A 27,968-nucleotide genomic window follows, 5' to 3' on the forward strand; every position below is an offset into this window, starting at 1 on the left:
AGAAGATACAGTATGAAATCAGTAACACCAACAAAGGTGAGTTTGGATCAGTGTTTCAAAGCAGATGGTTTAGAAGTAGAGAAAAGAAAGAAAAGCATTTCTACCTGGAGCCCATCAAAGCACATAGTCAGTGGACACTGAGGCATAGCTTTATGGAACAAAGTTATTGGCCTTGTGGGACTTTCTCTTGGGATTTTATATAAGCTCCCTTAACTTTAATGTTAAGTAATTTCACTCCAAAAAGTGACTCTGAAGCAGACTACAGGAAGACCTTATTACACAGAGCCACAGAGCACAGGTCAGCAAAAGATAGTCAAATCTGGACTGCTGCCTTTATTTATTTATTTATTTAAAGATTTTATGTACTTATTTTTAGACAGAGGGGAAGAGAGGGAGAAAGAAAGGGAGAGAAACATCAATGTGTGGTTGCCTCTCATGTGCCCCCTACTGGGGCCCTGGCCCACAACTCAGGCATGTGCCCTGACTGGAAACTGAACTGGAGACCCTTTGGTTCACAGGCTGGCACTCAATCTACTGAGCCATACCAGCTGGGCCAACTGCCTTCTTATAAAATAAAATTTTATTGGATGGAACATAGCCATGCCCACTCATTTACAAATTACTGATGGCTACTTCTGTACTATAAGAGCAGAACTGGATAGCTGCAGTAGAGACCATATGATCTCCAACCCTTTACAAAAATTTTGTCAACCCTTGACCTAGACCACCCAACAGCTTTACATGTTTCTTGGCTCCTGTGACCACAACAAAACGAGTCAATAGCTATAGGTTATGCAAAAGTGGAAGCTTAACATTTTCATGAGTAATCCATTGATATTTACCAAACATCTGCTATGCACCCACTAGTACATTATGCCCCCAAAGATGCTACTTTTCCCTGCTTTCACCATGCTTGAACCCCTAGATACCCACCTGTATCTCTTGTAGTCTTCCTCATCCTTTTCCAAGCTGACCAATTCATTGGGACATGCTACATTCCCGAGCAGGCTGAGGTACTCCAGAGCTGGTGTCACTTCTGCCAGGTGATCAAGCAGGCACTCCAAGTCAGTGATGTGACAAAGGTTAAGGATCTCAATCCAGGAAGACAAGACTTAGCAAGGAGAATAGACCATAATTGACAGGGAAACACTAGCAGCTCATGGGTCCAGACTGCTCCCAGAAGGTGACATGGGTAAGGGTTGAAATCAGCTTAGCTGTAGGTACTTAGAACAGCTAGCTTTTCACTCCTACTGCTGGGTATACAGACCAGCTTTTCTCTGGACAAGTAAGGCTGAGTTCAGATCACTTGAGAGACAATGAATAAACTTAATTATTTTATCCCACTTTCCTTTCCACTATAGTTTTGTTTTGTTTTAATGATAAAGGGTAGATTCCATGTAGTAAAATATTTTACAATATGAAAATCCATAAAGTTAATTCTTTCTAGTAATGAAAGCAAGACATTATTTTCAATGGCTTCATTAAAAATATATCAATTTTTAAAAGGTAATTTGTCATTAAAATATACAGGAATGGAATAAACACAAATAGGGGATTGGCCATTCCCTTATGATCTGAGAGTCTGTGGTGGAGTTAAGCATTGCTCAGTGGACTCAATGATGGGGAAAAAAAAAAAAACATTGTGTTGCGAGGAAAGGAGAACAAAGCTAGAATGAGAAGACATGCAGAACAAGTTAGGACAGGTTTAGTCAAGCCGGGCAGGTCAAAATGGATTTCCTGACTCCATGGTGAATCTCATGTCCCATGAAGAAATAAATTGAAAGAGAAAGACCAAGGAGAGGCATGGTGGTAAAATTATTCCAAGATTCATCATCACAGTGGGATCCATTGTCCTGTCAAGGTAAACACCGAGACCTCTCCCCAAACCAAATATATTCAAGGAATCACAGGAAAGGGAAGGAATAGCTCACACATCAACTCTTCAGTTGAGCCACACATCAGATGAGCTGGGCCCTAAGCAAGATGGTGATTTGACAGGCCAGAGAGAGGCCATGAATACTAGGAGCCCATGGATACAAGGAGTGAGTTAACGACAGGACACAGAATGAGGTCCTTGACAGGGAATGACAGCAGAGTATATGGGGCTGAAGATATAGAGACAAAGGCAGCATATAAGAGTCAAAGACTCAGAGGTCTACCTGAATTTATGAGAAGAGAAAAAAATTAAAAAATTATCTGCTCTGTTACTCCGTCAGGATACTATCTAATGATGGGATGTTACCCAGATTCTTCCTACTTCATTTCAACTTGTCACACAAGAATAAACTCCAAATCCAACCAGTATCTGAATCTAGTTCCTTACATATCTGCCAAGGGGTCACCACAAGGTACCTCATTTTAGCTCACAACCATAAGAGAGTTTTCCTTTCCTCTGAGACTGAATCTTTCTGGAATTTCTACCCACTGACCGAACTTAACTGTTTGTGGTCACAAAGAATACAATATTCTTCTCTTCCACATCATGACCCTTTAAACAGTGGAAGTTCAAGTTTTCCTTAAATCTTATATTCTTTAAAGTAAATTCCTTCAAACAATCTTTACATTCATACTCTGACACCATCAAATACAAGGACAAGCACTGTTCCTTGGGAGGAACAAGACAGAGGCAAGAAGCGGGAGAGCACAAGCAAAAGGGGAAAACTAGTAAAAGATAGTCTGAGCAAACTCATCCACTGTGCGTTTCAGTTGACCAATGTCTGCTCATTTTCTAAACAAAGGCAAGGATGCTGACGTTATCAATTCTCCAAATCTTTAACAAATGACATCCAGGAATGGCCACAAAGGACCCCTGGGATGAGCATGATGGGAATGAGGGCACATAGAGAAGATTAACAAGAAGGCCCTGGCAGGAAGGTAAAGTTGGAAATACAATGGGTAAGTGGCCAGTAGTCAAAACATTGATGTTTTTCATTAATGAAGACAAAACATACTTATATTTTCAATTCAAGTTCAATTGTCATTCTCTTTAAGAAAAATCACTTAAATAAAGCCAATTAAAATGACAGTGAATAATTTTGGGAGAATTGTGGCTTTTCCAACAGGTCTATCTTTCTATGAATGGCAGTCATTATAACATTTAAGAGAGAGGAAGAGGAGGAAGAGGAACAGGAAAAGGAGGAAGAGGAGAAGAAAGAGTCTGCCACTATTCTCTCTAGCAGTGCTGTCCCCAGGCCCTGAGAAAGACACCTCAGGAGCCAACAGTGTCATCAGGTGGGGTACCCCATGCCTGGACTTGGACCTGCATGGGCCTCAGTCCCAGTCCTAGCTTCTCCCCTTCAGGGTTCGCTCCAGTCCTCTACTCCACACATAGGACCCATCAGATGCCCCAAGAAGCACTAGACTCATGCCTATTAGATCATCCTAAAGCCTCGAGACCAGGTTCTATTTCTGGGGATGGGTGGGTGGGGGGAGGCAGCCAAATGTTCACTACTACTATTAGCCAGCACAATACTTCTTTAGTGAAATTGCAAGAGAGTGGGCTATCAAAATGCTGCTGACATGATTTGGGGGATTCAAATTGTATATGTAGACAGCAGCCCTGAGAACATAGGGGAAGCCCTTTCTACTATGGATAGAAAAGTCTAACAAAAACCTATTTCCCTGTTAGGACAAAACTCCTTAAATCTTCATCTATTTTTTTTTTTTTTTAGTTTCTCTGTGAAGGTGGGAACATGAAAGAATAGGACTCATAACTGGCAATATTTTCAAGTTGAGGAAACATTGGGCAACTGAGTTGGACTGAACTCCCAGTCATTTCTCAACATTTAGTGACTATGGAAACCTAGCATGCCACCATCCAGGGAGGTCCAGTTTAATCTGAGTAAATGTTCATATGTAAATTTACTCAGAACTAATAAAAGCTTGCATGTGAGGGCTCCTTGCTTACACATGTCTCTTCCAGGGTGCCAAAAAAAAAACCCTAGTAATAGAGTCACATGGTAATATATTTTCCAAAATTTGCAAAAGTAGGTTGCACAACTGGTCAAGATCACTGCTTTTCTTCATTAGGATGACTTCCACCACATTTCGCTTTGAGTTGGATAACACTGAAGCAGCTGTGGAAATTCTAGGAACCTGGTTAAGAGGAACTTGTGAAGAAGTGGCATTTAATTAGGATTCAGTGGGATATATTTGTGTGGTTTTCAGTCATTTCTGTGTCTGGTTATTACAACAGTACCAGTAGGAATGGCTCCTAGTAATATTCTTGCCACTCAGCAACACTCATGCTGACACAACATGTGGGACCAACATAAAGCTGATGATGAAATGATTAATGAGTTAATCAATTCAAAGAACATTTAAGATTAAGTTGGTGAGTGTACACACACACACACACACACACATAACTTAAAATTTCCCAAGATCTTACAGCTCATATATGAAGAAAATATACAAAAGCTTTTTCAATACCTAATAATTCTAAAATTTTTACCAATAACTTAGTGGTGAAATTATAAATAAGGACTGGTAAACCTGAAAGAAATCTCCCTAAACTATTAAAAATACAAATCAATTTTCAATTAGATAGAATTGTCTTTCTATTCTCTCAGTATAAAATATAAATTATATAACAGAATTATAAGGGAATTTTCAGGAAAAATAAGAAAAAGGTTTTTATACAGGCATGTGAGTAAAAAATATTTACTTTTCTAAACATTTTAATGTGTGGTATTTTAACTTAAATTTTAATTTGCTTTGATACTTTTATTCCCAGTAACAGTCATCTTCATACCTAATTTTGCATTCACAATTATGTAGTCTTTCCCTTTAAAAGGGCCTTCTCAAATTATGTAAGTTTCACACTCCACAAAATCTAGATCCGCCCCTGAGCAGGAGGCCCTGGAGATGTGGACTTTGAATCTTTTGATCATTTCTTGGGCAAGAGGTCTAGAGGTTGCAAGAAGCTTCAGCCATCTCGCCAATAAATCCAAGGAATTCTGGATTTCTAGAGTCTTTGAGACTGCTTCATTTAGGATATTGCATATGGTAGAAGTTACTTCATCTTCCCAATCTTTTCAACTACCTACTAAATGACCAACTGGACTGGGCCAGGTAGTCTTCCCCAAATCCAGACCAGGCAGGAATCACTAGTATCTCCTTCATGGATGCTGTGGGCCAGAACTTCATCATCAGGTTGATACCACCACTGGAGAATGAAACAGAAGGAGGAGTTTTAATTGCTTTTTTGGTCTCCTGGGTCAGCAAAGACCAGCTCTGTTCTTCCTGATTGCAAACTCCAGATAGAATTTGCACATTCCTGAAGAGATAATGCAGGTTTTTGTCAACCTGCATAGATAATTAACCAGAGGCCATCAAAGGAGGGACTTGGGGTCTGTGGCTAATCAAGACCACCACAGTCGAGACACTTTCAGAGGTTCTCCTAAAGGTTTGAGTTTTTTTTTAACCTCTTTAACAAATTTGAAGCTCCCTAGCACAGTTTCATTTCTGTCCAGCTGGATTCTCAGCACACACCTGGTTTCTTTCATCAAGTCTTCTCATGAGTGTTCACCATTTAGAAAGTTTTAGTGTTGTCTACAGAAAGTTGCCATTGCAGAGCCCAGCTGTCATGGCTGGTCTTGCCAAGTGAGATTTCCTGCTAGGGCCCAAGATCAAAGCAACACCACAGCCAGTTGCACAGGTCTGAAGTTGTTTCCCAGGTGAGAAAATAGGACGTACGCTCCCCCTGTGGTACGCTCCAGGTCAAAGCGCAGCATATATAGTCACTGAGGAGATTACAACTAGAGCTCATTCTACTATTAGATATTTTTAATGCTAACTAAACAATCTACAGGATATATTATCTCATTTTGATTTGCACACAGGTCAGAAATATTATCACATCTATGTAACAACTAAGAAAACTGGAGTCAAAGTCACACTACCAGTAGATGACACTGTCTATATTTAAACCTAGAACCTAGGAAATGGCATTTCTAGGAAAACATGACTCACCATTTCCTAACATAAAAAGGAAATTTTATGCTGAACAATGAAAATTCTTATGTGCTTTTGTGGGAGACCATAATGTGCTGTCACCCAACTGTGATCGGTAACTCAGTTGTTTCCAGTTTGGGCTTATTCTTGTCAAGCACTGAAGCTTTGGCTAACTTTAAAATGTACCAAGAAGTCATAAAGTCTTTGGGTGTAAAGTGATTTTCCATATATATATATATTTAAATCTTTTAATAGTACTCTGAAATATATATTTCCCAATATAGATAAAAAACATAACTCTGGCCTCTGGCAAGCTGCTGACACTTCCCTGAGATGATGCAGCTGGCTGATGTGGGAACACTAGGCCAGCTTCCTGAATTGGAGCACATCCCATCTGTATTAATGTCTTCCTTGTTGGTGTTACAATTCACGCTATCTCTTCATACATATGCTCAAGCACATAGGGAGACAAAAAGTGAAGAAATGAACCATGATTTAAAATGAAGTCACTGATCACCCTTCCCTTACTCACCCCCGAAGGAAGAGTGGGTGAAAGGTTAGATATCCATTTTTCCTACCATGTCAGTTTTCCATTATTTGGGGTTGGATATTCAGACATGATGACTGAGACCATAACCAAGTACCCATCCCTGCAGGGGGAGAGCCAGGGATAGTGTGTACATGTTCCTAAGAGAAAGATGATAGAGAGAAAGATAGAGATAAATAGAGACAGAGATGACAGAAATAGAGGGAGAAAGAATTTTAATGTTGGGGAGAGGAGGTCAACTCCATGGCCCATCAGCCACTACAGGGCCAGTCTAAATGAACCTAAGGAAGGAAAGTGAGATAAGCTAGGAACCAAGAGATGAAGAGGTAATCTGGGAAGACCAGACTCCAGGTGTATCAGGACAGGGCACCAAAGCTGAGGGCTGAACAGAGCCCTCAGGGACAAAGGCTGGGAGAACAAATGTGGGAGCTCAAGCATGAGGTATGCAGTTGGGAAGTGAGGCCATGATGAACTGGGAAAAAATGTGCCCAATGCTGGGTTTAGGATGTGGAATCTTTCATAAGCTCCCTCTGCATCTGGGAGCAGGGTCTTGTGGGGCCAGACACCAGCAGCTGACTCCTCCTACCTCTCAGCTCCTCTTCCTGTGCAGCAATAGCCCCTCTACTTTGGGTTTTAGAGTCTGGGCTGAAAATTAACATACCTGGGTTCTAGAATGAGCCTGACACAAACAATCTATGTGAATTCAATAGTTCATACTCTCCCAGTTTCTTCATAGAAATGAGACTTATTCCCAGGGATACCAAACTCACAGGATGATATGAGGGTAATATTAAATTTATAAGTCAAAGAATCACTCCAAATCTATACTCTGATGCTAGTTATAATGTGGCTCAAATAACTTCAGATAAGTTCACATAATGCTGTAGGATAATAATAATAATAACTATAATACTAACCCTTATACAGAACTTACTGTGTTACTATAACTTAATATTTGTGAGATTCTTGCAGTGACCATTACAATAACCTATGGGAGGGGTACTATTATTGTCCCCATCTTAAGCCAAAGCACAGAGATGTTAAGTAACTTGTCCAAGTCATGCAGTCAGTGGTCGACCTGGGTACAAGTCCAATAAGTCTGGCTTCATAATCTGTTGTTGTTAAGCACTGTTTGATAGTACCTCTCACTAAAAGATAAAAGAAACCCATAACCCACATTCCCAAAGTCCAGTAACACAAGCACTGTATAAATATATTTAACTGTGAGTAAAACCCAAATGGAAAATTCTAGATTTGCAAAGCAGATAAAATGGGTGAGGGTGGGTGTGAATAATCATTCTACATATGTTTAAAAACAAAAAAAAACTGCACACGAGAACTTTAGGTAGAACCCCTTTTGATAGCAAGATTCCTAATATGTTTAAAATAATATTTAATTTATAACAGAGTTAATACTTACCTTTTTAGAAGGTCAATAGTTCCTTGATTCTAGGTCTCCCTTTATTACAAACATCAAGTAAAAGCTTAAGGAGATAATATCAAGGGTCCATGTGTTAGACTATTAATGAAATGAGTCATACCTCTATGTATTCACACCTTGTATAGTCCCCTCTCACATTGGTCCTACATTTGGTATGTGACTTGCTTTGGTCATGGGACAGCAACACACATGATGCCAATAGGGCTTGGCTCTTGGAATACCCCTCCTATGAGGAGAGGCCTGTGCTAGCCTATTAGAGACATTTAGTTTAACCAACAACCAGTACCAACTCCAGACATTTGAATGAAGCCATCTCAGATCATCTAGCCCCAGCTAAGCTTTCAAATAACTGTGACTGGCTGCATAACTGTGGCCCAAGGCAAGACTAGCAAAGGAACTGTCATCTGAGCCCTGCCCAAATAGCTAAACCACAGTCTTGTAAATCAATGAAATTTTTTTTAAGCTACCAGTTTTGGTGTGGATTACTATGCAGCAAAGCTAACTGATAGAGCCCAAGTCTAAGGCCTTTCATGGAGTAGGAAGAGCAAAATGTGGAACTGTGTAATTGTTGGAGAGCCTCAGGTATTTTTAGGTAGGTAGGAAAGCTAGTTAGCCAAAAAGGTGGAGTGAGAATTACTAGTTTAAGAGGATGACATTTGACATCACTGCTACTTGTACCTGCTTTTCATTCTGTGACTTCTGAGTCAAGTATAGGGGAAAGTAAGTCGATGTTCATGATCATACTGATAGCCCAGAGGGGACAGAGGAAGCCATGGTGCATCCCAAGAGAGCCAGCTGTGACCTTTGTATCTACTGATAAAGAAGTACTATACAGCACCACAGTAACAGAATGATCAGCCTTCTGCTCCGCTCTCTTCCAGACCATTGTCATTACTCCCTCATCATTATTGCTGTAGGTTGGAGAAGTTGAAACATGGGGCAGGAAAAGTTTCAACCAAAGATGAAGAAAGTCTTTCAGCATTGTAGAGCCAAGAGGCCTGATAATCTCTGGTGACAGTGATACTGAGAGTTAAACCATCATCCAATCCACTTTATTCCTGTAAAAATGATAAACAGAGACTCTTAGAGGATGACCTGTCCAAGGCCTCACAGCTAAGCATGATTAAGCTGACTCATGAACACATGTTCAAGAACTCTAATTCTCTACAGTGACGTGGGGCAGAGGATATGAGCATTGTGGCCCAAAGGAGGAACCATGGCATCCAAACTCATCTAATAATCCTTCTATTCTTGGTTGATTTGAGAATATTTTCCAACTGGTCACCTAAGACAGCCAAAGAAGCCATAAGACACACTAACTATAACACTTTTGAAACAATGACCAGAAAACTTAGTCGACCAAAGGATATGAAAGGAAAAAATTTCATCAACATTTCATTATAATCAAGACTGTATTTACTTACAGGCTTTCTCCTTCTTCTATTAACGTGACATTAATAATGAGCACGAGTAGTACATTTTACAGAATAAAGAATGTGTAAACTTATGACTGAAGTATAAACAATAAATGATTTTGCAAATCATTATTAATTACTGACATATGCATATATGTATATTATATTTAACTTAACATATGCATCTGGTTTTATATCATAGTCTAGGGAAAAATGTCCTGATCCTTTTTCTATTTCTAACTTACTATGTGATCATGAACAACTGATTAAACCACTCCAGGTGCCTGAACTTCAAGTCTGAAGCAATACAGTAGGAAGGAGAGAACTTTGGATACAGCCACAGTCGAGATTGAATTTGGGACCCAGCATCTCATTAAATGTCTGGCTGTCGGTCTATATTTCACTTCCTTCCACATCTAGATGAAAGAAGTAACTACACCCTTCTCATGGGGTTTGATAAGAATTAAAAATACAGGGTGGGGCAAAAATAGGTTTGTAGTTATTCGTATGGAAAAATAATACAATAATAAATAATACAAGAATAAACTTTGTATTTCATGTACTCACAACTTTAAACCTACTTTTCCCCCATCCTGTAATATACTTAAAGTTACACAGGGCCTGATCCACAGGAATGCTCAGTAAAGATTCTGATTCCATTCTCAGCCTCACTTGGAATCCAGAGCAATTAGTCTGAGCCTCATCTCACCAACTTAAGAAGAAGCCATATGCTAGACTGACTGTCATAGGCCTCTCTTGTGACCCTCCTATGATAACCATGATGAAAGACAAAGACAGGCCTGGGCTTCACACTTATTATCCACCTTAGTCCCTTCCCCATCTCCTTCACCAGAACTGTTGCCCAAGCCTGCAGCAGAGCCTACCAGAAACCTCTGTGAAGGCCAAGTTTGCTCAACAGCATTACCCTCTACTGCCCACCAGAGGCCGCCCTCCCACACAAGCCCAAGCAAACAGAACCTGGATTCGCCTTCTTGGCAGCAGTGACATTATTTTCTTTCTCTATTTTTATCTATTAAAAAGATTTCTTCACAGCCATAACTTAGATCTCTACACTAAAATGGAGCAACAGGAAGATATAATGGTGCATTTCATTTATGAATGACCTATAATAAATTACTCTGAAGTGTCCCGAGTGCCAGTAGACAGAACGCTTTGTCTGCCCATGGACTGTATTTCACATACTTTAATTTAGCTGACACATAAAACTCATTTGACATTTTGCAGGTATTTGTGTGGGGCAAAGGAGGAGAGGTAGAGAGCTGGAAGGGACCACTGTGGGGCTGGGCGGAGAGTGGGGGCAGCAGGCAGAGCCAAGGATATTTGGTTCTTGTTGAGGGTTAAGGTATGAAGCCTGGGTAACCCTGGCAACACGAGGTCGTTCCCCAGCAGATTGTTGTCCAAGATGAGTTCCTCCAGGCTCCCGAACGCGCTCAGTCCTTCCAGTGACCTGCAATGACAAAGGCAACAGGAAAAATGATCCTGCACTAAATCAGGGAGGCCATTATGAGCCGAAATAAATATTTTAACCTTCCCTTTCAGGACTGGGAATAGTTTGGGCTTGGTGCCTGTCAGCAAAGTGAATGACAAGAATTAGTAGCGGGAGCCGGGGCGGGGGCGGGGGCGGGGGAGAAGGGGCCGCTGGCACTCACCGCATCCTTCACGCATTGCCAACATGAAGGATGAGGGTCACTTAGTGAGTAGCCAGGATCCAAAACAAAGGGCTTCAGATACGGCCTGCAGGATAAATTTGTCAATGTCTTGTGCCTTCAGGCACCCAGCCTGGGCTGACCCTAACCTCCATTCCCAAGATAAATAACTCTGTCACAGTTCACCTTCATTCCCTGGACACAAATTTAAGTTGTCATCCATCATTCCTGCCCAGAAATATCATACCCCTCTTACAATAATAAATATAACTTCAAGTATCATTTCTTAGCAGTTCTCCTCTGCACAGTGGTAGGAAACAGCAAGGAAGGCATCCTTTCTCTTCATTCACCGCCTTTGACTCTTTTTTCTCTGCTTTTTTTCTTCACTAATCACTTAATTTGCTTCTGCCCAGTGTCCCTGTGGCTGCCCCAAAGGCAAGGCATCTAGGAAGCACATAATCACTCTGGTCTGGGAGAGCTCTTTCTCCCAAGACTTCTTGTTCTTTGGAGAGCAGAGGTAGGAGGTAGGGAGGGGGACAGCATTGGGGAAATTCCTATTTCAATGCTCCTGGCTTGAAGTCATTGTTTTAATTTATGAAAAGTGGATTTCTCACTTTATTTTTGAAGGAAGTATCAAGTGCAGCAATGTAGATGTCAAGGCAGTAAGTAAACAGGCATCTGAAGGAATGAAGTACCTAGCTCAGGAAAGAAAAGTATCAGAAAAGGAGAGATAGCCTTGTTTATGCACTTAGCTGAAAGTTAACTCTTAATGTGGGCCCTGGAGTATTAGGGGTGGAGGCCGTGAGAGGCAGTTATATGCCTGTGCTGGCCATGGTGCTCACAGACATTAATTAAAGACAGCCACCCGGTGGAGGGACAGACACAGACGCACATACTTCCAGCTCAGTCACCTGCCAGACCCAAGAGCTGTGCTGAGCTTGCACAGGCTGACAGCTAAGCTCCAGCATCAACCAGAGGGTGGACTCACGTGGGATCTCCTGGCTGAGCTATAAAATGTGACAAATCAGGGAGGTGTTGTCCACTCTATTTATTCACTTACTGATAGCACGTACATGACAGACCCACCTGCCTGCATGTGCAATGCCTGTGCATCTGGTGTAGGTGTGAACTCCAGCACAAGAACTTTCTCGATGCATCTGTATCTCCCTGTGGGACCTCTGCCAAGAGGACTCTGAAACAGAGTCAGTACTTGAGAGGTGAGATATGTATTGTGAATATTTAATTAAATCCCCAGACTCTACTGGGCCCAGAGCTCCACCAGCATGTCCCGTTTCTGCCTGATCCTCAGAGGGTCCGACCAGGGCCCAGCACCCAGACCATGCATCCTCCTACAGCCAACACTACCTGCTCTGCAGCAGGAAAGCAAGACCAAATACATTTCGGGTTTAGGGTCAGTGGGGTCATTAAGTCTCATTTCTTCTTCCTCCTTTCTCATCTTCTTCGTGTTTCAGGGAGGAAAACGTGACTTATATACTTTACTCAGGAAGGTCTGGAATTTTGCATCAGCTCCACTAGTTACATGCAATGTGAATTTGGGAACAATAGCCCATCTGAACAGCCTTGTTCTAAGTTGATCCCAGCTCATAGTATCTTATGGAAAATGAGTGAAAGAAGACTGACAATTCTGTTTCTTCCTTTTTTCTTCATCCTTTCATTCACTGATTCTTCTGGAAGCCCTGACTTGTGTGGCAGGGCTGTTCAGGATGCAGAGGGTGGACAGATAAACAAATGCACAAAGGTGTGCAGTGAGCCTGCCTTCTGCAGGGACTTCGACCTTTCCCTATGTCCCTTCTTCCACGGGGTTAATGGGTGAGGATCCCAAAGCGGTTTTCAGAACTAGGCTCTGTTTACCACAAGGGGAGTTGAGGCCACCTCCCACCTCCCTGTCAGGGCACCTTATGGATGGCTAATAAGTCCTTTGTGCACAAACATCAGTTGGGTTCTGGTCAGAGGCAGCATCCAAATGCACATTGTTCTCAAGTTATGTTATGCAAATACTCATATCATGAGAATCAGCAAACAGTTGGCAACTGGCAAGGAAAAGAAAGCTCCCTTCCAAGAGTGCTTCAGGGGAGGCATAAAACAAAATGACAAAGCATGAAAAGGGACAAAGCTGGTAACACTAGAGGGAGTGCCCACAGAGACCGCCTTTCTCTCTTGAGGAGGCCCCAGGCAGAGCCCAAGACTGGCTTGTGGAGCCAGACTTCAGAGAGGAGTCGGGAAGCTCAGCTCCAATCCCCCTTCACCTGTCTGGTATCGAGATTCCTTTTGCCATGTAATGTTATTAGCTGCTCAGTTAAAAGGGAACATGTTACATGGCGGGGGGGGGGGGGGCTGCTAATTATAATCCCTGTCTTCATGTCATCAGTGTGGTATGCCCTTGGTGATTTAATCACATAATTCACAGCTGAGGGATTGGGGCAGGAGGCAAAGAATTCCTGAAGGGTAAACCTGGAAGGGACAGCATTTCTGGGTCTCAGCTAGCATGTGGAGGCCAATAAACAAACACCTGGAAGATGGTTTTCTTTTTTACTTTAAAAAATAGTTTACTTTTGTTGTTGTCATTATTGCTGTTTTTCTGGAAGGAGAGAGAAAGAAATTATTTGCATCAATCTTTAAGTTCATACCCCTATATTCAAAATGCCTGCAAATAGATATGTGCTGTTAAATGAAATGACAAGGCAAAGAGGCTTTGAGGAGCCACAAGATCTATGCTGTTTAGTGGGACAGCTATGGTAGCTACAAGGAAAGATGACAGGGCTGTAATTTCTCTTCTCTAACCTTGTGTGTGGACAGCAAAATGTCCCCCAGTCCCAGGAGCCCCGAGGAAGGGGGGACTACACTCGGGGGGTTACTCACCAGCTTGGTTGGCAGTGGCTGCAGGTGTCTGAGGGGTGGGCTGGGAAGGAGAGGCAGGTATGTCTGCTGTGGTTAGGGGCTGGCGGGGGAGGACAAGACTTCAGCTGCTCCTTCAGCACAGCCAGCTGGAGAGAGATCCTCCCAGCCCAGGCAAGAGACGCCAAGGGCAGGCAGGGAGACGGGTGTGTGCTCTGCTCTGCTCGGTGTGGCAGGTGGTTTGCTCTGGAAACCTAATCAGCACCTCAGAAGCTCATTGCAGGCTGTGTGCCTCCCACTGCACCAGCAGGAAAGCTGCCCATTATCTCACCCACAGGTACCATCTCAGTTATTCACGTGCAGGGCTCTGGCTGGGCTCCCCCAGGAGCTGCTGCAGCTGCTGGGAGAGTCCCAGTGCCTTTTCCAAAGTCATATCAAAATGACAAAACATCACAACGCATTCAGCTCCAGCGGATTCAAACACAGAGAACTTTTAAGTTTCCACTGTAATTAACCCTATCCTCGTTAAGATAATTATGATCAAGCTTCCTGTCACAGTTAATATCCCAGCATCATTGCCCGTGGCTCACACTCTGCCCTCATTAGCTTATAAAAACAGCGGCACCAAACAGACAGCCTCCCTTTCCAAGCTAGGCCAGTGGCTGTGAGTGGCCTTAGGCAGGGCAGCAGGTCCGCAAAAGGGCTATCCCTTGAACTCCAATCCCTTTTCCTCCTGGTGGGCACACACTCAGCGGCCTTCATTGTTTTTCCAAAAGTTAGCCACTTGTCAGAGTGGGAAAGGAGAGGGCCAGGACCAGAACCAGAGCAGGGCTGGGAGAACTGGGGCAAGAGAGCTGCTCATATGCAGCTATGAGCCCTTCTTGCCCCTTACCTGCCAAGAATCTAAAGGACACCTCCAGAGCCCCTGATTCAAGAACTGCCAACTTTATTCTGGGGTATATGCTGTGGTAAGAATTAGATCCCTCTGTCCTCAGCTCACAGCTGAAACCAGGAATAATGTGTCTGCCTGGTATGATGGGGGCAGGGGACGGGGAGACAGTTAACCACAGACCCCAGGAAAGACATGTGTCTTCACAGTTGGCCTCAAATCCAGAAGCAAAGGTTAGAATATTCTCAAACCAATCAGAAAATAAGATCTTTACCTATTTCCTCCACTGCATTTACCTAAGTATCCACATACATATTTTTTAACTGAGACAATGGGGAGGCCATGGAAATTCTAGAGGACCTAACCTGTATGTCTGCTGTCTACCACACTGGCTAGTCCTGTATACTCACAGGGGTCCTTCTAGATGAATTCTGTCTGCCCAGCTCCCAACACAAGGGGATCTCAGTGTAACCCCCATAAGACCTGGAAAGTGCCAAATGTCGGTGGGGGCTCAGGACCTCTTTGCCAACTGACTACTCCTCAGCCACAAACGCTGTCAGATGCTGAGAGAAAAACCACCAACAGAATCCCCCGGCAAGGCAAACAGCAGGCCTCAGGGCAAGTGGCCAGGGGCTGTGAGGGCAATCCTTAATCTGCATTCTTTCTGAGCCAGAATGTCTCCCTTTCCTTACCCTACAGCCAGCACCCACACACTGGTTCTGGTTATTAAACCAGTCAAACAGAGGTCCTTACCAGCTGGTAAATCATTGCAGCTCTGAATACCTGGGGTACCCCTCTCTGTTATCCTGGTCATTCCCAGGAGCCCCCAGACCTTTCCACAACTCAGCAATTAAGTGGTTAATATCCCCACATTACAGAGGTTCTAAGGACCCTGCTATAGCCAGGATCTATTCAGTCAATTCAGTGGTTAAGTAATTTAAACATCACCCTTGAGAGAAAAAATAGTAACTTGTGCCCCTCTTATACCCTCTACCATGCCAAGTACTGTGCCTAGCACAGAGCTGCCCTTGGGAAATATTTACAAATTAACTTATGAAAGAGGCCATGACCCCAGATACAGGACAGGATAGGCAACAGGGAACCAGAAGAAAGAATAGGAGAGTTGTAATACAACGGCCCATGTTCCAGAAAATGACCCAGGCAGTACAGATATTTTTAGAAAGGCCATTCGTATGGTAGTAATATACTATATATAGTAATATACTATAGCATATTGCCACATAATGCACTATATGTATAGTTGGCGCTATATATTTTCTCTAAATTTTTCTGTCATTCAGGTCACAGCCAGGGATATATGTACAAATAATTATATAATATAATGATATCAATAGTGGGTAAAACTGTCTATTAAAATAGAAGGATACAGAAAAGGCTTGGGGGATGTAAGACAGTGGATACTAACACAGTGTATACTGACAGTGTATCACATGGAATTTGTCAAAGTCACCCCCAAAGCCCTATCGTGCCTTGTCAGGATGGATGATCCCTGAGCTACGGAGAATAAAATTAAACACTGGCATAAAAGATCTGAATCCAAGACCAGTCAAAAATCTAAGGTAGTAAGCTAGGTATTTGTTAACTTTAAGTGGCATCAAGCCTGAAGCCATCATGCACCATACCTAATATGCTAAGAAAACTATTCAATACGATCCTAAGGTTTCCCAGAGGATGAGTAAGGAACAAGGAGCCCAGAAATGGGAACTTGTACTTCCAGTGATTTGAAAAGGTAGGTGAGATTCTTCACACTTTGGATTCATAAGTTTATAAACTTGTCTACAGGAAGTTTTAATCAGAGTATACCTCTGAGGAACTGGTATTTGCTTGCTCTAGAGCAATGTAAATCATGTATCTGATCCTTTACCCTTTTTGCTTTTGCTTCCAGTAAGCTCAGAGCCAAACTATGACCCAACTGTAAAAAGGTCTCTATATCTGTTTTTTAACTTCACTGTTGAGGCTTATAATTTTTATAGTCTTGATATTTTATTTATCTATATATTAGTTCTATTTTATTAACTCTAATAGGCTAGCTCAAATCCTTTGTAGAATGAGGTAGTACAGAGATCAATTTAATATAGCATAGATCCTCAAACAGGCAGTTTTTTTTGCACTAAGGACAAGTTCTGTGAGACTAGATATTAATGTGAATAGTTGACAAGGAATAAAGATGTATATTGTATTGAGATTTCAAAATGGCTTGAAAAGGCTTCTAATGATATTCCTGTGACAGGAGAGCAAAAAATGGGCTAGAAAATAATAACTTTAGGGGGGTCATAACTGGTCCAAAAATAAACCTGAAAATATATTTTTTAAAATATCTTCATTCGAGGATATGTTTTTATTAATTTTTTGAGAGAGAGAGAAGAAGGGAGAGAGAGAGAAAAAAGCACTGATGTGGAAGAAAAGAAGCACAGATCGGTTGCCTCCCATGCAGACCCCGACCATGGACTGAACCTGCAGCCTAGGGAGGTGCCCTGAGCAGTGACAGAACCCACCAACGTTTTGGTGTACAGGACAGTGCTCCAACCAACTGAGCCACCTGGTGAGGGCATACCTGAAGAATATTAATTAATGGCTCAGCTTGCTCTGAGGGAAGGTTCTGGGGACTTTGGTTTTTTTCCAATAACTTGATAAGGCCATGTTCACTACATGTATGGAAGCCAAGACCCTATAAAGATACTCAGAAGGGTATAGTAGATCCGAAATGATACTGTTGGATCAACCCATTGTTTCAGCCCAACGAGATGATATTTCAGAGTGTCTAATGTAAACACTTAAACATTGATTTAAAGTTCAACTACCTGAAAGCACCAATAAAAATTTTTAAATAAAAATTAAAAGGCAAATGAAAATTGGTGAAAATAATTGCAATGTCTCAATAGTCTAAGATTTAATACCCTTAATATGAAAAGAGCTTTAAAAAATCATGAAGGAAAACATGAAAACCCAAAAAAAGTGAACAGACATGGACAGAAAATACACAAGGAATGAAAAGGGTCAATAATGGAAATGGGTAAAATTTCAGCTTCATTGGGAATTGAAAATATTCAGATTCAACAAGATAGCAAATACACTATTTTCTTAAATCTTAACATAGTCTTGTTAAAAGTTCAAGGTAATAGACTAATACAACATTAATGGGGAGTGAAACTATTATAACCATTTTGGATGACAATTTAATTAAAAGCCTTAAAAATGATCACCTTTTAAATCTAGTAATTCTAAGAATTTATTCAGTAAATATCAAAGAAATGTGCATATTTAAGTATGTTCACTATAGCATTATTTATAGTGAATTGTAAATAAGCCTAAATTCCCAATGATGGAGGAATGATTGAATATCTGTATAATAAAATGCCACGCAGTAATTAAAAGTGATAGTGTAGCTAAATATCTACTAATCCAGTAATACTGTCATGGAATCTAAGCACCTAAAATTAAGTTATAATACACACACTTGAGTATATACACTAAGATCTCATGCAGGGAAATTGAAAGGCATCTGTGTGATACCCTCAATTCTCCACACAAATTTTAATTTGTACCATGTTTTCCATGCTGATGGTTAAAAGTCATTAAACTAGTCTTTATTGTTTCTAGTTTATACACTTCTATCACAATGCACAATTTTGTACATAGGAACTATACGATGATTCTGCACATACATATACAAATGCCCTTCAAAGTATACATGAACATACATATCTACATATTTATCTATCAATTTATCAATACATAGATATATCCAAGATATATACCTCGAACACCTGGGTAATGGGGTTATAGGTTTTTTCTCTTTTACAGGTTTCACTAGTCGTTAGATTTTTCTATCATGAATAAGTATTTTATAATAATGCAAAACTGCAGCAAATATTACTTTTAAGTAAAGCAAGACAGCTTCCAAAACATGACATGAATGAGCTTTGAATAAAGAGCAGTGGGTGTAAGGAGGGCTTAGTACAGGGGTGTCAAACTCATTTTCACCAGGGGCCACATCAGCCTTGTGGTTGCCTTCAAAGGGCTGAAATAATTTTAGGACTGTATAAATGTAACTACTCCTTAACTGTTAAGGAGTTAAAATTACATTTGGCCATTTGAAGGCAACCTCAAGGCTAATGTGGTCCCCCCGTGAAAATGGGTTTGACAACCCTGGCTCAGTATAAATCATAACGGGGATGCAAATCTGATTGTCATCCATTCTACTGGCCCCTAAGTAACTCTACCTGGAGCTTTGTTTCAGTTCTGATTGCCAGACTGAAAGGGTCACCCGCACTCAGAAACACCATGTACATGGGGAACAACTAGGTTGTCAGGGTATAGGAAACTGTGATTTGGGAGAGTCAAGTTTACTAGGAGCAGAGGAGACTTAGTTGTTTCAAAGTACTAAGTCTATGGCATTCCAGAATGCAGTAAAACAAATCAGAAGAAAATTATGTAAGGTAGGAGGAGACATCTTAAGTCAATTTTTTTTTAGCTTGCAAAAATAGAGTACTATTTGCCAAAGGACTGAGCTGCCTTTTGTACTGCTGCATGTATCGGATCAGAGACTAAAGTCCTGGAGAACGTCTAGAGCACAGGTGGCAAACACAAGGCCCGCAGCCCTCCACCTTGTTTTAGTTGGCCCGGCACCTTGTTTCTACCTGGTGGCAGTGCTGAACTCTCGCTTAACTGTTAAGAAGTAGTTACATTTATACAGTCCTAACATTACATTTGGCTCTTTGAAGGCAACCTCGAGGCTGATGTGGCCCCTGGTAAAAATGAGTTTGACAGCCCTGATTTAGAGAGAATTTCTGCATAAAGGAGGAGATTCAGTGACCTCTAACATTCTATCCAGATACTGGACTTATCTCACCAGAGCTCCTTCCTATAACCACAGTTTAGAAGGGCTGCCAAGAGCTGCTTCTTCCCTGCCAGAAGGGTCCCTTATAACTCAGCCTGGTGGAAAGAGGGCCGCAGAGAGTTCTAGCTCTGTCATTCCCCAGCACACTAAAGTCTGCCCTTTGTTCTGATCTAGCTGGGACTGTGCAACTCCTATTTAATGCTTTTCTAACTATGGGAACATCCCCATAATTAAAATGGACCATGCCAACACACTGGTCTGTTATAGTCTGTAAACTAGATGTCAAAGCCACAACACTATTTTTGTGAAATATGTTCTATCTAGACTTCTTTGTAAACTCATAGACTTTGGGTTCTAGGGAAATTTTAGGGGGCTCCATTTTCCCCTTCATAGTAGGTGACTAATACCCTAAGAAGTAAAGTGTCTTACCTGAAACCATACATAGTGACCAAGCCATATCTACAATGTTTGGATACATTGTGCAGTATTCCCTCAACTACATGATGCTAAACTACCTGCAAGTAATTCTTAGTTGGGGTATAGAAATGGAAATTTACCAGTGTCACATCCTTTATCCAAATACTATGTGTAGCTTTGTAATCCATTCATAATATGTCCTCAGTGTTACTGATCAACTTAGATGGTCTTCCAATTATTTTGCCTTTCTATCTATACTCCCTTCCTATCCTTCCTAGACCAATCCCCTGAAAAACTAGTTATTACAGTTTCTTTTCAATGCAGTCCTCATGAGGTTAAGTATTCATTAGATAGAGCTGGGTTGAAACTTCTCAGTTAATGGTCCCTTGGCATGTACCTCTATTGCTTATTCATCCATTCATTTGCAAAAATGTGTTGAGTGCCAACTCTGTGCCCAGTACTTCACTAGTCTCAGGAGCTACAAAGATGACTGTGGCATGATCTTCTGCCGTTAAGTAATAGATACAAACAAGAAAGAGGTTACCAGATAATGCAGGGTAATTAATAGGTTAGATTGGGATGATAAGCACTACTCTGAAGGGGGAGGGTGGTTAGAGAAAGCTGCAAAGAGGAAATGGACTTGAACTAAGTCTCAATTCAATTGAATTCTAATCTTTTGAGCATCTACTTATATTTATGCCAAATTTGGTGGTGAAGGAATATAAGAAGAGTGACTTGATCATGGCAATCAAGTAATTGACATTGAAAAAAAGCTTATTCAGCACCAGAAAGCATGTATGTGATATCTACTTCAGTATGGCTGGTTCTGGGGATACAAAAGATGCCTAAATCATGGCACCTGCTCCCAATGGGTTTCTCATCTATGGGAAGAGAGATGAAAGTTGAACTTGAAGTAAGGGAGAATCGTACAAGACAGTATATTAAGTAATGTGAGCAAGATGGGCTCTTAAAAAGAATGAGGTCTGTGGTGGTCACTTTTCTGCCCACCCTCTTGTGTTTGTCCTAAAGTTATTTTGGCAAGTGAGTCCTTAAGGACAGAGGTGGAAAACCAGGCACCCTTCCTATTAAACACACTAGATGCCTCCATATCTCATTCCCATCACTCTGCCATCTGGCTGTCCTCTGTCCTCTCAGTGAATCTTTCCTGCACTTTTCCCACCCTGGTAACAGGGCTTGGTTCTGGGCTTTGACTATGTCTCTAAAATTATTTTGATTCACGGCTTGAGATTTTACAAAACCACACATGTATGCATGGAGCCTGTGGCCTCAGGATCTTGTTTGTTTTTAAGAGTCTAAAGAGCGAGTTTGTTTGGTGGGTTCTATAAATGGAGGTTTTCTTTACTCGGGAGATGTAAGGGAGCGGACATGGTGTGCTGCAGCCGCGGTATGTGTGCATGTCGCCATGGGGCGGAATTCAGCGCCTGTGGGGGGAGGCTCCCACAGCCATTGGGCAAACATGTGTTGGGCCAAGAACACGGCTCTTCAACCTCATGAACTATTTGCTTGAAAGATAACAGTGTCTCTTCCACATGAGCCTTTCACCACCCTCCATAAAGGGAATTTTTAATTCAACAGATGGTGTCTACTCATTGCAAACCAACCAGAAAAGGAGACATTTACATGGCTGGGCCTCAAGGCCCCAGGGACCCAGAGGGGCCCTAATCAAATACTTGCCCAAAGACCAGCTCCCCATGGGCAGGGCCCCCTGGAATGGAATCGTGCCAGGAAAGCCAGCAAAACGTGCCAACTGCAGATTCTGTGAGGTCCCAATTGGCTGAAAAAAAGTGAAAACAAGTTTTCTGTCCCAGACTATAAGATAGCTTTATATCTCTTTCAGGAAAGAAGGTCCTGGGAGATACGATGACCTCCAAAAGTGGCTTGCTATTGGAGCCATTTTTCTTCTTCCAAAACAGCCCTAGCTCTGTGCTTTGAAAAACCTTTCAAAGAACAACTTTGTCAGGTTTGCACTCCATTTCATGTAATGGCACATTCTGACCCCTGAGGACCAACACCTAACAGAAGTAACAGTAGTAGGGACAAAGAGGAGAGATCGAACAATTCCAGATGTACAGCATGACAAATAAGAGATTTTCCCAGGGCTAAAGGAAGGTTCTTTCATCCTCGTCTGCCCCTCTTGTTATGTGATTGATGCTTTGGGAGTAGAACGTCACAGTGGTATTTTCACAAGGAATGTGGCATCCTGATGGAGAGTATGTTGTCCACTCAGTGAAGCCAAACACAAATGTAGTATGTAGACACACAAAGTAAGAACACTAAATCTGGGGACACGAGTTCTGTTTTCAAGTGCCGGTGTGCTGTGAGACCATGGAAAAATAACACCTTTGGGTTTAATTCTCTAATCCATCTCATCTAATTGCAGGAAAATCCCTTACCCATACACTTCACAGACAGTGGAATGGGGCTGACATGAGATAAGGTATGTGAAAACAAACCTAGATAAATATAAGGAATGTTGACATTGGGAAGACTTTTTTTGAAAACAAAAATGTACATATTTTATTTTCAAAACAGATAATTGGTTGCTTCAGAAAAGGAAGCAAGTAGCTAAAGCTACAGGAGAGATAGTAATATGTATTAAGAGTTAAGTGAAGGCATGGAGAAATGTCAGCTTCGGAGACCCTCTGTGTGAAGGATGACCAGAGAACCTTGGTCACTACCTTCCTGCAATGCTGTAGTCAAATCCTTGCCCTGCTCTCGGCTTTTCTTTATTCTTTTGTAAATTGGAGAGGCTGGAATCAACCATGTTACAAGTTTCTTCCTTTTCAACATTCTCTGTTCCAAAGTGGGTTATAGGAGAAAGAACCCCCAACCAATCTGATCTTTTATTATTGCCTTAATCATGACATCATTCAATAAAAAAGTTCAATGTAAATATGGCAGGCCATCCCAACCTTCATGTGGCCAAAAATGTAGTGTCTAGAGGGCAGGCTTGGGGGAGAATTTCAAGGCTCAAATACAGAATCTGATTAATAACAAAGATCTGGACGGGAAAAGTTGGGGGAGAAAAAATTCTCTCCCACCTCCCATGTTCTTTCAACTTTCACAGCATCCTAGACTAGGGAGTGACAGGCAAAGTGACACGGTGCTCAGAGGGCAAAAGATAAATGTTTGATGAATTAGCCATTGGTAGGAAAGTGATGGGCTTTGTATGTGCATAATAGCCAAGCTGCCTTCCCATGCCGATTGCCTGACAAGATAAGAAGCCATAATGAATGGAACTTGAGATGCTCTGGACAGAGCAGTTTTAATTTGACTGGTTTTAATAAAATTAACTTTAAAAAGAAGAAGAAAATGGCAGAAGGAAGAGGCTGGTGATTTGCAGAGAATAGAAAGGCTGAGAATTACATATACCCAGAGTGGAAACCAGCCATTGGTTTTTTCCATTCACTGTACTAGTCAAGTCAGCAGAGGAAGAAAGCTTTATTTCTTTACACCTGTAAGTCATTAAAAGCCCTCTCTGTGCCCAGTACTGTGCAGAGATACTTGAAATATAAAAATTAAATGGACTGGCTGGATAGAAAAGTATCCCAAATAAGCATGAAATGGATCATTCATTCATTCATTTATTCCTCTGTAAGAAAATATTAGGTTGGCTAAAAAGTATGTTATTTTTTTCTGTAAAATAAAAGACCCATTTTTCATTTTTACCAATAATTTTATTGATTTGGATATTCTGAGTATTTTGGCTCTCTTAACCTATTGTTTTCTAGTGGATAGAGGCCAGGGGTGGTATTAAATATCTTCCAATGCATAAAACAGCCCCACGGCAAAGAATTATTTGACCAAAATATCACGAGTACCAAGAAACTTTGCAAGCCATTTTTGACACATTTGATCAGTCAGTAGCACCTTCTCCACACACTGCACAAATCTTTCTCTGAATTTCATTGCACTTTTACCTTTCTTGAAATAATAAAGCATAATATGCCAAGATTTTGCATATCTTCATCTTCAATATTAAATTGGCTACACAAAAAATTCACCAATTTTGACAAGTTTTTTTTAAAGATTTTATTTATTTATTTTTAGAGAGGGAAGGGAGGGAGAAAGAGAGAGAGAGAGAGAGAGAGACATCAATGTGCGGTTGCTGGGGGTTATAGCCTGCAACCCAGGCATGTACCCTGACTGGGAATCGAACCTGCGACACTTTGGTTCGCAGCCCGCGCTCAATCCACTGAGCTACGCCAGCCAGGGCACAAGTTTTTAAAAAAAGATTTTATTTGTTTATTTTCAGAGAGAGGGAAAGGGAGGGAGAAAGAGCGAGAGAGAAACAATAATGTATGGTTGCCTCTTGTGTGCCCCCCACCACCAGGGTCCTCGCCTGCAACCCAGGCATGTGTCCTGATTGGGAATTGAACCAGAGAACCTTTGGTTCACACAATGGCACTCACTCCACTGAGCCACACTAGCCAGAGTTGATAATTTTTTAAAAAATGCACACTGATATGACAGCTGTTCTAACACAATCTAACAAATGGTTTCAAATGAAGTTAAAGACAACTAAGCACTAATAGAGCCATCATATGGAAAAAACTAAGTGATTACTTTTTGGCCAACTCAGTATTTTTGGAGCACCCCCAACCCAGGCCTGCAGTGAATGAAACAGGTCTGCTCCTGATAAGCAAGGCTTTTTTACAAGAAGTTCCTACTCTGCTAGGTGCTCTCTGCCAGGCAGCCATGCCTACACATCCTTGGACATCACCCCCCACAGCTAATGCTCCATTTCCATACTTTCTCCTGAATTTTAATATGGCCCTTCCTTTGTGTGGCTTCACTGAGTTTCCTAGACAATCACCATCAGAACAACCCATTCCTTGTGAAAACACCATAGTGACATTCTACTGCCAAGAGCAGCCATCACATAACTAAAGAGGAAGAAAGGAGAAAAAGGCTCCCTATAGTTCTAGGAAAATGCTAGCTGTGCCTGTGAAAAAATTACCTTGAGGATCTTGGTTTGTTTCATATGCAGGACTTAGGTTTGGAGCCAATGATTTGCTCCACATTTTGACTAATATTTGCTTGAGGCCTTTCTTGGGTCAGACAGTTTGACAGGCATGGGAGAAAAAAATACGGTTAAGATATCATCCTGTCCTCAAGGGGCCCAAGAGCCCATGAAATGAGTGAAAAATATACAACCACAGCACAATGAGGTTCAAGTGCCCCCCTGCCTTCAAGTGACCTTAAAAGATCTCTAGGATCCCTTGTAATATCCAAACGCCCTGAAATTAGTGTCTTACCCTCCTTTTTTATTTGATTTTTCAAACCAAGTACAGGATTACAAAGTTTGGTTATTCAAGCATTTTAATGGTCACCCGCCATAATACCATGCAGGCTGCCAGTATTAGGAGAAAAAATCCTACACAAAATGCAGCATTAAAAATAATGTGCCCCCCCAGCTCCTTTCTCTGAGGGTATACATTTTTCCATGACTGCAAAAGGAAAGTCACTCATTACTAAACAGCTCAGCAAGGCTCACACTATTCAAGAATATAAAGTTTTATGAGTAGGTCTCTCCTCTCTCTGGGTGAGAAAGTGAGTGAGAGAGAAAGCCAGAGAGGGTCTGGCTCGGGAGTCCAGGGTGAATTATAGACTGCCGCTCAAGATTCACAGCTCTTCGTGGTAGGAGGTTAATATTCTCACATGTCATTAGGTCTGCTGGCTCTCCTGATGGTTCATTGAAGCAGGCAGCAAATTATTTCCTCATGCTGCAGAGGACAGTGCACTTCAAAGCAAGGGAACTCAGGTCAGGAGAGGCCTCCAGTGGATTAATGACTTGGGATCACCAGGGGTTGTCTATAGGTAAGAACAGGCCTGAAGCTTTTAACAAAGATAACTTTTTGATCCATCTTGACCTGGCTTTCAAGTCAGACCTCTAGATTTATTCCTATTCATCTTCTAAGGGCCCACCAAGACCTGTAGAAAGACTGAGCAACCTGTCTGGTCATTTTATCTTCACTGGAAAAGCTTCCACCTGCTCTCTGCTGTTGTACATCACACTCACAGTTCAAGACAAAGCTTAAACCTACCTCCTTAGAAGAGGCTTCTCAGCCTGTCCCAAACTTGGCTGTCCAACTATGCCTGGACTGAACTCCCAGAAGGCTTTTATTTGAACACTCCTTCCAACACTGGTCCACAGCCTAGGTCCGTTCATTGGCCCAGACCTAGGCTGTGGTCCATGTCTTACCCTTATCTCTTTGACAATTAATTAAGCTAAGTGACTTCCAGCCCAATGGGTTATATCTCTTTGCATCTCCCATAGTGATAGTTGAGTACCTACTTTCCCTGGATGTTAAGTGAGCTAAAGAAGGACTGCTCAGCCATGAGGCCAGCTTAGGGGGTCTTGGGCTTTGGGACCTGACCCAGAGTGGACCTGGTGGTGGAGGTCACTGGTCTGACATCTCAGCTGTCTGCTTTACTTATATGTAGAGACTTGGTACATGGGTGTGCACGTGTGTTTTTAGTTGTTTTCTCTACACATGTTATGGAACACTTGTTATATACAAGTTAAGATCAAGAACACTTGATCTTGTCTCCTTTCCATGAGAAACACCCAAAAGGAGCCTCAGAAATGTTTATAATACAAGCTTGTGAAAATGTTTGTTCACTGGAAATTTTGAAAATAACATTTCTAAAGATAAAATTAGGGAAGAATGGCAAAAGGAAAGAGACACAGGAAGTCATGAGAAAACTCAAGGTTGTCCCTTCTCAGGGGCAGGATTGTTAAGTAAATATATGTAACACAAATGCTCATTGCGGTCTACTCAGTTTTCTCAGTTGGAGGTTTTCTGAATGACTAGGAGGCTCTCATGGATGCCTGCTGTTACTCGGAGCCCAGTGGGGGCCTGAAGGGACAACCAGGAGAACCTGCAGGCCACACTACTGTCAGGCCATCCCCAGGCACTGCACCAGGGTGGACAGCACAACTCAGAGGCCAGGAAGGAATTCTTGCTCAGTGGCCATGGATGAATCTGACTGGACCCCCATGGTTTTCTCCCCTTAAAGTGAGGTGCCTGCACCAGGGTGAAGGGGGGAATAAAGAGTACTAAATATTGGGAAGCCCCTCAGCCTGGTTTCAAACATGGATGCGCAAATAAAAGTTTGGGAGAGCTCTTGGTAAACAAGGAAGCACTCGAGAAATGTGCAGGGTGACAGTCACTGTTCCAATCCTGCTCCCTTTCCCTGACGTTCTCACGTGACATTTCCTCTTCTGCTCCCTGTCCCTCCCTCCCTATCACTCTCCTCAGCAACCCCATGTCCTTTCCTTGAAAATAACTTTACCTTCTTTTACATAACAAGTGTTCCATAACATGTGTAGGGAAAACAACTAAAAACACACATGCACACCCATGTACCAAGTATCTACATATAAGTAAAGCAGACAGCTGAGATGTCAGACCAGTAACCTCCACCACCAGGTCCACTCTGGGTCAGGTCCCAAAGTCCAAGACCCCCTGAGCTGGCCACATGAAGAAGGCTGAGCAGTCCTTCTTCAGCTCACTTAACATCTGGTGAGACATCAAGGGAAGACCCCTGGACACCAGTCCCAGCTCACACAACTTCCCATGTGAGCAGAGCCTTTCCTTCCCCTCTCTAGACCTCACATTCCTCCAATGTGGAATAAAGAGAGGTGACTGTATCGGTGTGTCTGCAATGCTGGCTTATGGACCACCTATGTCAGAATTCCCTGAGAATTAAAAATTCAGATGCCCAGGTCCCCCCACCCATGACATATGGGTGGGGTCTGGGTAGCTATAGTCAATGCCCCAAAGTGTGAGAACCACTGAGTGCCCCAAACTCAAACAGGGACCAATCAGGTGACACACTGTATTTCAATGCATCAAGGTACATCAGATATAGATGCACCATTATTTTGTGCAC

The 27,968-nt window shown here is 41.9% G+C and overlaps 1 protein-coding gene across 2 annotated transcripts in view; it reads right to left on the bottom strand.

The window, feature by feature from the left end:
- The window catches only part of LRMDA (leucine rich melanocyte differentiation associated), a 1,079,387-nt gene that overhangs the window by 442,687 nt on the left and 608,732 nt on the right, over positions 1 to 27,968 (bottom strand). For both annotated transcript variants that reach the window (XM_036027546.1, XM_036027547.1), the window contains 2 exons: positions 10,700 to 10,826; positions 934 to 1,073 (listed from right to left, as the gene is read on the bottom strand). In XM_036027546.1, the coding sequence (XP_035883439.1) occupies positions 934 to 1,073; positions 10,700 to 10,826 (267 nt within the window). The remainder of the gene's footprint in view (positions 1 to 933; positions 1,074 to 10,699; positions 10,827 to 27,968) is intronic.

This window comes from Phyllostomus discolor, chromosome 5 (assembly GCF_004126475.2).
Source record: "Phyllostomus discolor isolate MPI-MPIP mPhyDis1 chromosome 5, mPhyDis1.pri.v3, whole genome shotgun sequence".
Taxonomy (NCBI): Eukaryota; Metazoa; Chordata; class Mammalia; order Chiroptera; family Phyllostomidae; genus Phyllostomus; species Phyllostomus discolor.